At 39.5% G+C, this 15,561-nt stretch overlaps 1 protein-coding gene across 1 annotated transcript; it reads left to right on the top strand.

The window, feature by feature from the left end:
• The first annotated feature begins 2,685 nt into the window (after positions 1 to 2,685).
• LOC140172491 (integrase/recombinase xerD homolog) lies at positions 2,686 to 15,356 on the top strand. The gene is given in 4 exon segments (XM_072195637.1): positions 2,686 to 3,087; positions 3,335 to 3,533; positions 14,212 to 14,889; positions 14,892 to 15,356. Coding segments are annotated over 4 exon segments (1,599 nt in total). The 3' UTR covers positions 15,212 to 15,356.
• Positions 15,357 to 15,561: the final 205 nt, after the last annotated feature.

The raw sequence follows: 15,561 nt of genomic DNA, 5'->3' as shown, positions 1-15,561 counted from the left end.
TTCCAGTCAAGCACCAATCTTTAATCCTATTGTTGAAGAGGATAATAAGCTTATACTTATGTATAGCATTCGTAAAAAAGCTTAAGTCTTTGTTTGCTTTGGTTAAGTCCTGTTCAAGTGGTGGATTAACCAACAATTAACAATGAGAGTACATTCCTGAACCTCGTTCAGTTGGCGATGATTTGAAGTGACCGCCAATTATGACCATTTGATATTTAATAGGGGCCTACCAGCAATGTGGAAAAAAAGAAATAATGTAGTGCCAAAATAATGTACCCTTTTACGGAAGGAGCAAAGTTTAACAAGTTACAACTCCGCTTCTGCAGTACGAATGTCAGCGGCGAATGTCAGGTTATTATTTCCCAGTCTTGAAAAAAAAATTGCAGGCAGAGGTGGGAATCGATCTCGGTACCTCCCGGTTAAAAAGCACTGTGTAAAACCACTAAGCCAACTAAATATCTGTCGTGAGATGCTTGACATTAATCTTTGATATTGCTGAATGGAACAAATCGCGGAATTAAATCTGTAATAAAAGAAGTAGATTCTTATTTAGCGGCCAAATTGGATAAAAGGGGAAATATTTGTCCCTGCTCTAAAGAAAATATAGGTTAGAAAATTATCAAATAAATTTAAATTAAAAATTGAGACTTTATATTTGGCCGTGTGTCCTGAGCTCGCCACCCTTAGCGTTACATGACAAATATTATGAATTTTTACACCAACCGGGTTTCTAATTAGATTATCTCGACAATCGTCAACCCTAAACTAGCAAAAGTATACATTTTTGGACAGCTGAAGGCATAAGCAATTCAAATATATACATTTCAACTCATTATACAGGATGACCTGCAAGTTATACAGGGTGGAATAAAAAATATTTTGATAAAAAATGGGTCACTCAATGCATTGCTTATTACCAACTTACAGTAATAAACTGGAAGTAAACAACTTTCATTTGGTTAGAGGATATGGAGAGCCAACTGACTTTGGAAGAAACCAAAATCACAGCTGTTTGGTAATCTAGGAATATAGGGTGTCCCAAAGTATGTTAGATTTTTTTATATTTTAACATATTTTGAACCTAAACATTTTCCCCTAACCGATACAGAAAAAATATGTCCATATTTAGATTCCTCATCAAATTTCCCTTCAGAAAATCTATACTTTGACTATGATATGATAAGTAATTAAAATTTTACAGTAACTTTTAGATTTTGAAGACATCTGCATTACTTACTACAGTGTTTAATATGACAACGGGTAGTTTTGTATGAAAAAGTTTGTATTTTCTAGACTAAACCAATCATAAATTATTAAAAACAATTAGTAGAATTGTTTAGCAGTAAGGCCATGAGTGTTTTAGATGCTAAATAGAGTCCAAATCCAATTTACAGCCTTTACAGAAGCAGATTACGCACTAAGAATACAAATCCCATAGAGTTTGTGTGTACCACATCCCCCACCACCACATCCCCCACCACCGCCACCCTGCCCATTCTGAATTCTATGAAGCACAGTGTCAGTATTAAAAAAGCTAAAGTATTTCTTTTTACAGGGTTGAAAGTGCATTTTATTTAGCAATAAAATGAGACCACAAGTATGACAATACCTTTTTGCTTGACAGAGATATCATCATTTGTTTTGAGTCGACTTTGGCAAAATGTAACGTCGCCACCTTTTTTTGGTGGCGAGCTCAAGACACACGACCATTTATTTATTTCACAAGGCGGCATTTTCACAGACAAACACTGTATACGCTAAAAACTCGACCCTCATTACTAGATGATGGCATAGCTCAGTGTTAGAGCATCAGACTGGTAATGTCAATATCGTTGGTTCGAATCCGCCTGCCAGCAATGGTTATTATGATTTTAATGCTACGCTACAATTTGTTCAATTTTTTTTCATTTATTTATTTATTTATTCATTCATTCATTCATTCATTCATTCATTCATTCATTCATTCATTCATTCATTCATTCATTCAATCATTCATTCATTCATTCATTCATTCATTCATTTATTCATTCATTTATTTATTTAAATAATTTGATATATTTGAAAGGGGTATTTGAGCAATTTGAAATTTTTACCCCCGTATAATCCTATGGGGTCATTTTGAACCCACCCCCTCCCAAATTGCCAAAACCTATGAGTTTAAATCATACATAATGATCAGTACGTCAATCATGAGTGAACACCGGTTGGTCACTGCATTTATTTGGGAATGGGTAGGCACTGCAGCTTGATTCACCATCCACAACATGATAATGTGTGCACATGCTACATTATATACACTTGTAGGCCTATGTTGTTGTTGGTGTATAAGTAATGGGCCTTGCAATTGAAATGCCTCAAGCTTTTAATCCGATATGCAGATTATCTATTTGTTTTCATGAATTGGAAGACATTCTTTGATGTATTACTGAGCTCAATGATCTGAAATTACTGGAGTGTGAGGTCAGCATAGTATTTTATTAACAGAAAGTGAAATTTCTTTTCGTTTGCGTACGAAAGGTCGTTGTACCGTTTACCGGTACACAATAGGCGATTACATAATCACCCATACTACCACAATTGGGATTCGCTTTTGATAGCTCACTCTCAGTCAAGCAAGCATCCGTGCAACACCTAATTTTCTTCTTTCAACCCAGTGTCTACCACGTATATTTTTGGTTTTCAACTATGCAAGACGGCGAGCCAAACCCACCGGCTGCCCCACCCAACAGCCACGCTGAGGTACTTGCGGCTATTAACTCATTAAAGGACAGCCTCGAAAGCCGCGTGGAAAAGGAATGCAAAAGACAGCGGCTCACTGAGGTCCCTGCGTTCAAGAGATTAGGAAATGAGCAACAGTTCAGGCATACTGAAAAAGTATTGACACACATCCAATCCGCACAGAGCAACCTCGAGACACTCGACGTGGATGAGGCAAAGACCAACTTGCAAGACGCCATTAACGAAATAAAAGAGCGTCAGAAGTTAATCAAACTCGCCGATCGTTCTGAGCTGGGTTGGGGAGTAGTTAAAGAATATGTCACGGATAACCTTGCCTCGGACCCAGAGGACGCCAGGAAGATCAAAAAGGTGAGATACAATTATTTCGTTCCAATTGTCAAAGTTTCAGATACGTCTTTCTCATGTTTTAAATAATGAAAGCATTCGTATTTCTCATGCTAATATTTGCATTGATTTTTTCAGGCCGAGAAGGCAGCCGCGGCGAAGAAACCAGCAACCAAAAAACGTGGTAGCAACGCCGCATATTCAAGGCCAGGGACTTTTGCGCCATATATCAGACCCGCAACGAGTTCTTTTTGCTTCTACTGCTAGGCAGTCTCCATTTTTCGTCCCTACCGAAGCTTCAACGACTCCCGGACCTGTTTCCAGTGCGGGCTACAAGGCCACGTCAGATCGTCCTGCCCCGCCCTTCGATCCATTCAGCGGCAGCAGTCAGGACCACCAAGCACAGCCGCAAAATACTAGAGATTGGGAGTATCAGCAAGGGGATGTTAAACCACCGGAAGGAGTACAAGGTAGATTGAAAAACCATTACTTGTATTGGAAAGATAATTTGAGAGCAAGTGAATTTGTGCTTTGTTACGAGTCGTACTTGACTCAAGGCCAAAATCACCTTTTACTCGAACTCACACGAATGCACAACACAAATACACTGTTTATTTAAGCTAACAAAATCTAAGTCTTTAATTGAGAACAGAGTATGATTGGTACATATAATAACAATATCGCATATACAATAAAATCACACAATGACAGTTTTACTCTATGACTACTTAACCAGCTGTCTTCTTGTTGGTGATCCTAGAGTTCTTGCAATGTTCTGGACGACTGATATAATGTATCCTTATTCGCTTGTCCTGCGAAGTCCAGTGTACACTTGCGCTTATAAATCCTTGCGTATAAAATCCTCATACGAAAATGATGATGCTTTCTCCAATCTCCTTTGCGCTGTTATCTCCACAAATATATCTCCTTGCGCTGCTTTCTCCTCAAATATATCTCCTTGCGCTGCTTTCTCCAAAAATGGTGTTTCTTTCACCAATCACTCTTTTTCCAGGGAACCGGTTTCTTTAACACAGCTCCACTGTTTCTTGACAGATGCGTGGCCTTCACAAACCCAGCAAACTCCAGCAATTTGACAGAAGAACTTTTAATCCTTTGATGAGGAAGAGCACTTTTGTGTGCTCGCTGTCTTCTTCGTTGCTGTATTAAAATTAGCTCAATTATTGGCTATATAAACTGGTTAAATGTACTTTTTTTGAAGCACGAAGACCATCACACACATGTGGAGTTTTCAATCTCACATGACATTCTGTAAAGTCCCAACAAAAGCCTTCAGCTTTTTATATCAGTACTCATGCAAAAACCCATCATCTATTAATAAACCATTACTTCAATCACATTTTCACAACATTGCTGCAATCTTGGGATTTCCCAAGATTAATTATACACATTCACATTACATCAAGTTCAAGTTCAAGTTCAAGTTCAATTTTATTAAATACAATCAGGCCTTTGGCCCATAGTATTACAAAATATTTTGCATTATAAAGCATCACAAATACACAAACAACACCACAAATTATTTTAAATAATTATATAACTTGTATGAGAAAAACAGTATACTGATGAATAATTTTTACATGTAAAGTATTACCATTAACATGATTAAGTTTTAACTACACTATTTCTTAGACTGAATGCATGATAAACAAATGCAGCTAAGCTTGCCAAAGTGTTCGAGTCGTGAGTATTTATTCATCACTTCCTGGGGGGTTTTCCTGATGGTGCAACAATGAACTGGGGCTTTCCAAGTTCCAAACATAGCTCTGACTTTGTTTACAATAATTTGGGGAATTCCAAAATACAAGGGGTTTCCCATCTCATGAAATACTTTCAGCTTGTAAACAAAGTTAAATAATTAAATTAAATCAAATTACTCAGGGCACATCACACCTCCCCTTAAAGAAGAAATTTCGAATGTAATGAAAACTTTCTTAAATGTTTTCTTCTTTTACATCAACTTCAACATATTATCAACTTTGAGTATTTAACTCATCATACACAGTGACTACTTGTCACACACAACTTCCCTTTTAAAAGGAGTTTTTGTTTATCGGTTTTTCTTATGCAATTCTGGACAGGGCATCAGCCATTACATTGTCTTTTCCCTTAATATGTTTGATGTCCAGATTGTACTCTTGCAAGGTCAAACTCCACCTCACCAGTCTTTGGTTTTTGTTCTTCATCCTGTTGATGAAGGTGAGGGGATTGTGATCTGTGAAAACAAGCACAGGGTATACTGTGGTACCCAAATACACATCAAAATGTAGCAATGCTAATAGCATTGCTAGACACTCCTTCTCAATTGTGGAGTAATTTCTCTGGTGCTTGTTGAATTTCCTTGAAAAGTAACATATGGGGTGGTCAATTTGATCTTCACCCTCTTGCATCACAACACCTCCACAGCCTATGTCACTGGCATCAACAGTCAACTTGAACTGCTTCTGAAAATCAGGTGCAGTTAGCACTGGTGAACTCATGAGTATTGACTTGACTTTGTGAAAAGCATTTTCACACTGTTCTGACCAAATGAATTTTGCATCTTTCTTCAACAAATCAGTCAAAGGACTTGCTATCTCTGAAAAGTTTGGACAGAACTTTCTATAATAGCCAACCATTCCTAGAAATCTCATGAGTGCTTTCTTGTTTACAGGTGTGGGGTATTGCTCAATTGCTTCAACTTTGGCTTTGATAGGTTTCACCTGACCTTGACCTACAACATATCCCAAGTATGTGACTGTGGCATGGCAAAACTCACTTTTTACCAGGTTGACTGTCAATTGTACTTCTGACAGCTTCTCAAACAATTGATGGAGTTGTTCCATGTGTTGTTCCCAAGTTTGACTGTAAACAATCAAATCATCTACATACGCTTCACATCCCTCTATGTCTGCCACAATTTGGTTCACCATTCTCTGAAATGTTGCTGGGGCATTTTTCAACCCGAATGGCATAACTTTGTATTGGTAAAGACCAAATGGTGTACAAAAAGCAGAAATCTCTTTGGCACGGTCTGTGAGTGGAACCTGCCAGTACCCTTTCAAAAGATCAAATTTGCTAACAAATTTTGCATTCCCAATTTTGTCTATGCAATCATCAATTCTTGGAATTGGGTACGAGTCTGTCTTTGAATGAACATTTGCAGCTCTCATGTCTGCGACCAATCGGTATGAACCATCAGGCTTGGGAACAAGAATACATGGTGAACTCCACTCACTACTACTTGGTTCTATGATATCATTGTCTAGCATATAATTAATCTCATTTTTGAGATGTTCCATTTTCAATGGATTGACTCTGTAAGGATGCTGCTTGATTGGTTTTGTATCACCAACATCTACATCATGAAATGCAGCATTTGTTCTACTTGGCGTATCAGGAAATATATTGTCAAATTTGTGAATCAAATTTGCAATTTGACTTTGTTGATCTTGAGAAAGATGACCTAACTTTGAGTCCAAATTAGTGAGCACATCAGAATTGTTCAATTTTACATACTCTTTGTGCTCTAGCTCTTTATCCTGGTCATATGTGACATCAGAATTGTCATCTTTACTCTTGTCTACATTGGCGATTTTGTCTACATCGGCATGTTTGTCTACATTATCAGCATGTTTTACTGTACACACAGGTTTTGGAATGCCACTGTCACTTCTTTCAACATACTCTTTGAGCATATTTATGTGGCATAACTGCCTGCTCTTGCGTCTACCAGGAGTCTTGATAATATAATCTACTTCACCCACTTTTGACTCCACTTCACATGGGCCATGATATCTGGCTTGTAATGGGTGTCCTGGAATTGGAAACAGTACTAGAACTTTGTCACCTGGTTTGAACACTCTCTCTTTGGCATGTTTATCATACCATTGTTTCATTTTGGCCTGACCCTGTTTCAAGTTTTCTTTGGCAATATCAGTTACTCTGTTAAGCCTATGCTTAAAATTGGAGACATAATCCAACAAATTGATATCTGATTTCTCATTGAGCCACTTTTCTTTCAACAACTTTAAGGGCCCGCGCACTGTGTGTCCAAACACTAACTCAAAAGGACTAAATCCCAAAGTTTCCTGAACAGCTTCCCTAGCAGCAAACAACAACAAGTGCACTCCCTCATCCCAGTCCCTCTGAAATTCCAAACAGTATGTTCTGATCATGTTTTTCAATGTTTGGTGGAACCTTTCTAGTGCACCTTGTGATTCTGGATGGTAAGCACTTGAGGTATACTGTTCTATACCTAATTGATACATGACCTGCTGAAATACTCCAGAAGTAAAGTTTGATCCTTGGTCTGACTGTATGGACTTGGGGAGCCCCACAAATGTGAAGAACTTGGTTAAAGCTTTCACTATTGTCACTGCTTTAATATTTCTCAAAGGTATGGCTTCAGGAAAGCGTGTTGACGCGCACATAATTGTCAGAAGGTATTGATTACCTGACTTAGTCTTTGGTAGGGGCCTACACAATCAATAATAACCCTACTAAATGGTTCATCAAAGGCTGGAATTGGCTTTAATGGAGCAGGAGGTATTTTCTGATTTGGCTTCCCTACTACTTGGCATATGTGACATGTTTTGCAATATTCAGAAACATCTTTTCTGAGAGTGGGCCACCAGAAATGTCTCAGAATTCTTTCATGAGTTTTCTTAACACCCAAATGCCCTGCCATGGGACTATCATGTGCTATGTTAATAACTTCAGTGTGGTAGACTTTTGGTACCACAATTTGGTGCACTACCTTCCACTCTTCATCGGCAGGCACATCAGGTGGGCGCCACTTTCTCATTAGCACACCATCTTGTTTGTAAAAACAGACAGAATTTTGTTCTGCTTCTTCTAGGGTCAATGCCCTTTGATTGATCTCTTTGAGTTCTGGGTCATTTTGTTGCTCCAGAATCAGCTTGTCATGACTTAATGGGTCTTTCATGGTTTCCCCAATTTGTTCATGCTCAGAGGCTGTGTCACTTTTAGGGGTATTTTTATCCCCAGGAGAAGGAAGTTTATCTTCTTTCTCATTCAACTTTGACACAAATGTGTCTTCCAAATTGTAGCCTAAGTCATCAATTTGGTTGTCCTCAATTGTTTCTAATGAGGCCTTCTTACTCATTGCCCGTGTCACTGCACATGCAGGAAATATCTCCTCTTCCTCACTATTATCAGCCTGTATACAGGGCTTATCTGTGACTATTGGGTCAGGAAAAACCTTCCCCCCTGCCAAATCATTTCCTAGCAACATGGACACTCCTTTGACTGGCAATTCATGTCTAACTCCTATGGTTACATGACCAGAAACTAAGTCAGATGTCAAGTTAATTTTGTGGAGAGGTACACTAATTATTTCCATCCCAATACCCTGGATCAAAGCATTACCTGCTGAACTATCCTCATTAAAGGGCAAAGTTCCTTCCAGAATCATAGACCGTGCACAACACGTATCTCGCACAATCTTGATGGGCTTTGGACTACCATTCTCACCAAGTGATACTACTCCCTCTAACACAAATGGTTCAAATTCTTCACACACCTTGTCTGTCTCACCTCCCTTTTGTGGGAATTCTTGTTTCTTGATTTGACTGACTTGTTTCTTTGACTCAAGTGACACTGCACATCCTACAGTATTACTAGCAGTTTGCTGCTGTTTTGTGCGTCTTGTCTGCCTTTTAAGAAATAACACTGGGTCATCGTATGCCCTGGTCTCTTACAATGAGTACAAGTTACTTTGGCTTTAAATTCAGTCCCAAATTTTGCTCTGTTACCTGAACTCCCTGGGGTCCCTCTACCACCAGCACTATGCTGTGAATTAGACTGAGGTTTCACTTCTTGTGTACCACCCTGATTTGCTCTAGGTTGATTATGGCTGAACCTGTTTGAATAACTTCTGTTATGACTAAATCTACTCCCATTCAATTTGTGAGTTAAGCCATAGTCGTCCGCCATTGTCGCCGCCTCATTTAGCGTCTTAATTTTGCTAGCGCTTTCATCCAAATGGGTTTTAATATCAACGTGGACACATTTCTTAAACTCTTCTATAAGAACCAATTGCTTAAGTTGGCCGAAATCATCTTTGACTTCTTTTGAACCAAGCCACCTGTCAAACATTTGTTCTTTTACTCTGGCAAATTCTACATGGGTTTGATCTGCTTGCTTTCTTGAATCTCTGAACTTTTGTCTGTATGCTTCAGGCACCAATTCATAGGCCTTAAGGACTGCCTGTTTAACTTCTTCATAATTATTACACTTCTCTATTGGTAGAGCTGAGTAAGTCTCCCTGGCCTTCCCCACAAAACTACTTTGTAACAGTAGGGTCCAATGCTCTGGAGGCCATTTTAAATTTGTAGCTACCTTTTCAAAATGTTGAAAGTACTCGTCAACTTCTTTCTCTTTGAATTTAGGCACAAGCTTTACATACTTTGTAACATCAAACCCTGACTTTGACTTTGAGGAGAAACTTGATGAGTATTTGTCACCTAGCTTAGCCAACTTCTCTTGTTCAAACTCAATTTCTTTTTCTTTCAAATGTGCTTCCAGCGCCATCTTTTCATGGCGCGCTTTGTCTTCCATTGCCATTTTCTGTTTCTCCATATCTAATCTTTCTTGTCTTTCTTGTTTTTCATTCTCTAACTTGATAATTTCCAGTTTTTCTTTTTGATCCATTTCCATTTTCTTTTGGTCCATTTCCATTTTCCTCAATTCTAATTGAATTTCCAACTCTTTCAACTTAAATGCTGAGTCCCCACCAATTTCTACTTCAAGTTTCTCTTCCAAATAGGATTCATCAAAATATCTTCCCCGACCAAAACATCTATCAAGGCATTTTTGATTATTTGCTTTCTTGTAGCTTGCTTTACTTTCAAGTCATAATGTTGGGCAAATGCCAATAAATCAGGCTTCTTCAACTCATCAAACTTCTCCCAATTTATAGTTTCAAGAAACTCTTCTGCTTTGAACTCTGTCATATTGTACTTTCACTTTCAAGACTCAGTAAATGAATGTTAACTTTTTTTACAGTGTATTATCCCGGACGCGAGCCCCCAATTTTGTTACGAGTCGTACTTGACTCAAGGCCAAAATCACCTTTTACTCGAACTCACACGAATGCACAACACAAATACACTGTTTATTTAAGCTAACAAAATCTAAGTCTTTAATTGAGAACAGAGTATGATTGGTACATATAATAACAATATCGCATATACAATAAAATCACACAATGACAGTTTTACTCTATGACTACTTAACCAGCTGTCTTCTTGTTGGTGATCCTAGAGTTCTTGCAATGTTCTGGACGACTGATATAATGTATCCTTATTCGCTTGTCCTGCGAAGTCCAGTGTACACTTGCGCTTATAAATCCTTGCGTATAAAATCCTCATACGAAAATGATGATGCTTTCTCCAATCTCCTTTGCGCTGTTATCTCCACAAATATATCTCCTTGCGCTGCTTTCTCCTCAAATATATCTCCTTGCGCTGCTTTCTCCAAAAATGGTGTTTCTTTCACCAATCACTCTTTTTCCAGGGAACCGGTTTCTTTAACACAGCTCCACTGTTTCTTGACAGATGCGTGGCCTTCACAAACCCAGCAAACTCCAGCAATTTGACAGAAGAACTTTTAATCCTTTGATGAGGAAGAGCACTTTTGTGTGCTCGCTGTCTTCTTCGTTGCTGTATTAAAATTAGCTCAATTATTGGCTATATAAACTGGTTAAATGTACTTTTTTTGAAGCACGAAGACCATCACACACATGTGGAGTTTTCAATCTCACATGACATTCTGTAAAGTCCCAACAAAAGCCTTCAGCTTTTTATATCAGTACTCATGCAAAAACCCATCATCTATTAATAAACCATTACTTCAATCACATTTTCACAACATTGCTGCAATCTTGGGATTTCCCAAGATTAATTATACACATTCACATTACATCACTTCCTGGGGGGCTTTCCTGTTGGTGCAACAATGAACTGGGGCTTTCCAAGTTCCAAACATAGCTCTGACTTTGTTTACAATAATTTGGGGAATTCCAAAATACAAGGGGTTTCCCATCTCATGAAATACTTTCAGCTTGTAAACAAAGTTAAATAATTAAATTAAATCAAATTACTCAGGGCACATCACAGCTTGATGTTATAAGTTCGGGATATAAAATACCATTCATTGTTACGCCGCCACCGTTTTTTGCAAAGAACAATAGGTCAAGCTTGGATCACCCCGAATTTGTCATTTCCGCTATATCGGAACTGTTGTGCAAGCGCTGTATTATTGAAATAGATTCACCCCTATTGTTGCAACCCTTTGACAGTGGCCAAGGGCAAAAAGTTAAGGTTGGTACTCGATCTGCGTCACCCAAATAAGTTCGTGTTCAAAACAAAGTTTAAATACGAGGACTTAAAATACATTTCACAGGTCCTCGATTTTGATCAATTTTATGCGAGTTTTGATCTAGAATCTGGTTACCACCATGTCGACATATTCCCTCCCCACCAAAAGTATTTGGGATTTGCTTGGCGCTTTGATGCTAACGCAAAGGTTAGATTTTTTGTGTTTACGAGTCCTCCCATTCGGCCTCACAAGCGCCTGTTATTTGTTTTCGAAGCTAACAAGACCGCTTGTATATCATTGGCGCTCACAAGGTATCACATCTTTTATGTACATAGATGACGGATTGATTGTATCTCGCGATTTAGAATCAGCGTTGCGTAACTCCGCTTTTGTAAAAGAATGCGTGACCAAAAGTGGTTTTGTTCCCAGTAAAACAAAGTGTTTATGGCAACCTCAACTCAGTATACAATTTCTCGGCCTTGTTATTGATTCCCGTTCATTAACCTTTACGGTGCCCGCGACCAAAACAGCAAAATTATTTCAATCTATTGAGGATATTTTAGTCTCTCACGCTCGTGCAGAACCGATTCAAATTAAAGCGCTCGCTGCAGTCGCTGGTCAAATAATATCCATGTCCCTTGCCCTTGGACCAGTCACGCGCCTCTTGACACGTGCCATGTATAGATGTATTGAGGCGAGGTCATCGTGGAGAGATTCTTTTGTTATTCCCGATTGCGTAACTGGTGAATTACAATTTTGGCAGTCTAATCTCAATGCTTTTAATGGTTTTGCTATTAAGCATCAACATACACCCACTCGCACCGTATATTCGGACGCAAGCGACTCTGGCTATGGTGGTTATGTTGTTGGGTCTTCCCATTTGCATATCAATGGCTCATGGTCTGCGGACGAGAAATTACGTAGCTCTACGTGGCGCGAGTTAGCAGCCGTATTCAAAATGCTTACTGAACTGTGTGAGGAGTTAGCACATGAAAAGGTCCGCTGGTACACAGATAACACCAACGTCCCTCGTATCCTTGAGCATGGTAGCATGAAACCTCATTTGCATGACTTGGCATTGTCTATTTTTTCATTATCAATGAAGCACAACATCGTGCTATTGCCAGAATGGGTTCCTCGCGATATGAATACCATTGCTGATAAGATCAGCCGAGTTTCAGATTTTGACGATTGGGCCATTCATCAATCAGATTTTGATTACATTGATACTATTTTGGGGCCCATACTTTTGACCGTTTTGCCTCTCCCGACACCTTCAAGATTCGGAAGTTCAATTCAAGATTTTGGTGCCGCGGCTCATTGGGCGTAGACGCTTTTTGTCATAGTTGGTCGGGTGAGAACAATTATTTGTGCCCACCAGTTTCACTCATAGTGCACTCTTTGAGGCATTTACGAAAAAGTAAAGGTCACGGTACACTCATTATTCCTAGGTGGCCTTCGGCATACTTTTGGCCATCCATATGCCCTGATGGTACCCATTTTGACACATCAATCCATGATTGGCGATTGTTGAATATTTCATTCATCCCACCACGCATCACGCCCAATTCCATTTTCGGTAGCGCGCCCAATTTCATGACGCTAGCTTTGAGAATTGATCATAGATGCTTACCTAGGAAGATAAACAGAGGGTTTTGTGCCTCTGACCTTGGCTATTGCCAGGCTTGTGTTTAGATAATCACGAGGTCAAAGTACCCATTTAGACCTAAGCCTATTTGGGGCACCAGCTTGGGTATTTGCTTACTCGAGCAGTAATTTTGTATGCATTGAGGAACTTTGTTTTCACTGCCATATTGAGGCAGATATATGTATTATAGGCGCTTGCCACCATATGTATATTTGACGTTTTTTGGATGAATTTAGCCAGTTTGAGGCAAGATACTAAAAGGCTTTTTGTCACGAGTGACTGATTATTTGATATCAGCTCTACTATCGTTTCTATTGCGCATGAGTTCACTCTCGTATCAGTAGCAACATTGCCCTTTCTTTTGCGTTTCTCTACGGCACGGTTTGCGCGCTCGACGCCGTTACCAATTGTTCACCAATAAGATTTTTTCGTGTCCTTGTCTATTTCATTGTTTTATTTCTTGAGGTAGTAATAGAAAAGAAATAAATTTTCTGACGTAAGAATGGAGGAAGAAAGTGAAATTTCTTTTCGTTTGCGTACGAAAGGTCGTTGTACCGTTTACCGGTACACAATAGGCGATTACATAATCACCCATACTACCACAATTGGGATTCGCTTTTGATAGCTCACTCTCAGTCAAGCAAGCATCCGTGCAACACCTAATTTCCCGCCCAAACCCACCCAAAATTTGTTTTTCGTTTGTCATATTACTTTTTGTTTTTCCCTTTGAATTGTTCATACATATTCGGTCCAGGGGGTGTGCACCTCCGTTGAGCGTCCTGGATGCACTCACGTTTCCTCCACCGGGGGTTTTTCGTGGCCACTGAGCGCCAACGCCGCGTCGTTGGCCCGTCGCTCAACACCGAATCTGCACTTTTTAAGCCATAGAGCTGTATTAACTTATAGGCCTACCTCACATTCAGTTTAATATTCATAGAATCCATTGTCGCTTGTTATATATAATTGGTCAGCCATCGTAAGAGCATCTTTAACTTCTTAAAGTTATCAAAAAATTTAATAATAACTCAATCAATTTGTGATTGTTCTACAGTTTAATCCTTTGTACATGTTATTGTATGCATGTTTTGAATGCCTACAAGACGCTATTAGCGTCATTGTTATGAACCTATTGGTGTCTGTTCTTTATTTTTGCTTTGCAGGTGCTTGGAAATGTTTAACATCTTCGCTTCAAGACCCTACTTTAAAACATCTCGCCAGCGTCAATCTTCCAGCCCTTCTCATGTCAGCAAAGGCTACATCTACCACAAAGAAATACCTAGCCTCGTGGAAAAAATGGGAGGCCTGGGCTTCATCAAATCCTGAAGTTTCCACATTTCCCGTTAGCCCTTTTCATTTTTCCCTTTATATTTCACACCTCGCTGCCACAGGTCCAAAATCTATCGCGGTATCCGCGGCAGCAGCCGTCAGTTGGGCGCACGGTCTAGCCGGTATTCCTTCACCAACGTCTAACTCTATGGCGAAAACTGCTTTGCAAGGTTTTAAGCGCTTAAGATCAACTCCAACCGTTCGTAAGGAGCCCATCACTTCAGACACGTTGGTCAAGTTATTTAGCTCGCACGGTCATTACAACGCAAACTTGGCCGACCTCCGTGTCTTATTCACATGCTTCGTGAGTTATGCCGGCTTTCTGCGTTTCGACGACTTGAGTCTGATCACAAGAAGAGACTGTACTGTTTCAACTGATCGTATGACTATACACCTAGCAAAATCAAAGTCGGATCAATATAGGGATGGAGCAGACGTGGTAATCGCCAGGACTTCAAAGCCGACATGCCCAGTGGTCGTCGCGGAGCGGTACTTCAAAGCGTTAGGCGATCCCCAGATTCACCTTTGCCTGTCTTACGTAGGCTAGTCAGTACACGTTCGGGTCTCATTCCTTCTTCCAGTTCATTGAGATTATTGAGTTATACGCGCACTCGTGAGATCGTTTTAGATGCACTCAGTCCCCTAGTTCCGGACATTACGTTATATGGCCTTCATAGCCTTAGGTCCGGGGGAGCATCAGCTGCTTGTAATGCTCACGTGCCATCCTTTCTGATCTCAAAACATGGACGATGGAAGACCGAAAAGGCCAGAAATGCCTATCTTAAACTCGATTCATCCACCACCTTGCTGGCTTCAAAATCCCTCGGGATTTGAGCGATCTGAGACGTTATTAAGTAATTTACCCATATTCAATGTCAACCTACGTTGGAAATATATAATCGCGATCATGAATATGTTATATGTATGCAAATATGAAATGAATGACTGAATATTACGAAAATATGAGAAGAAAAATATGAGAAGAAAAAGATATATTATGATGAATAAATGAACTACGGCACGGTTTGCGCGCTCGACGCCGTTACCAATTGTTCACCTATAAGATTTTTTCGTGTCCTTGTCTATTTCATTGTTTTATTTCTTGAGGTAGTAATAGAAAAGAAATAAATTTTCTGACGTAAGAATGGAGGAAGAAAGTATAGAGGCCCTGCATGAAATTATCG

The sequence above is a fragment of the Amphiura filiformis genome, chromosome 16 (genome assembly GCF_039555335.1).
Source record: "Amphiura filiformis chromosome 16, Afil_fr2py, whole genome shotgun sequence".
Taxonomy (NCBI): domain Eukaryota; kingdom Metazoa; phylum Echinodermata; class Ophiuroidea; order Amphilepidida; family Amphiuridae; genus Amphiura; species Amphiura filiformis.
Note: the sequence above shows the minus strand (reverse complement) of the source record. Positions and strands in the feature narration are given on the sequence as shown.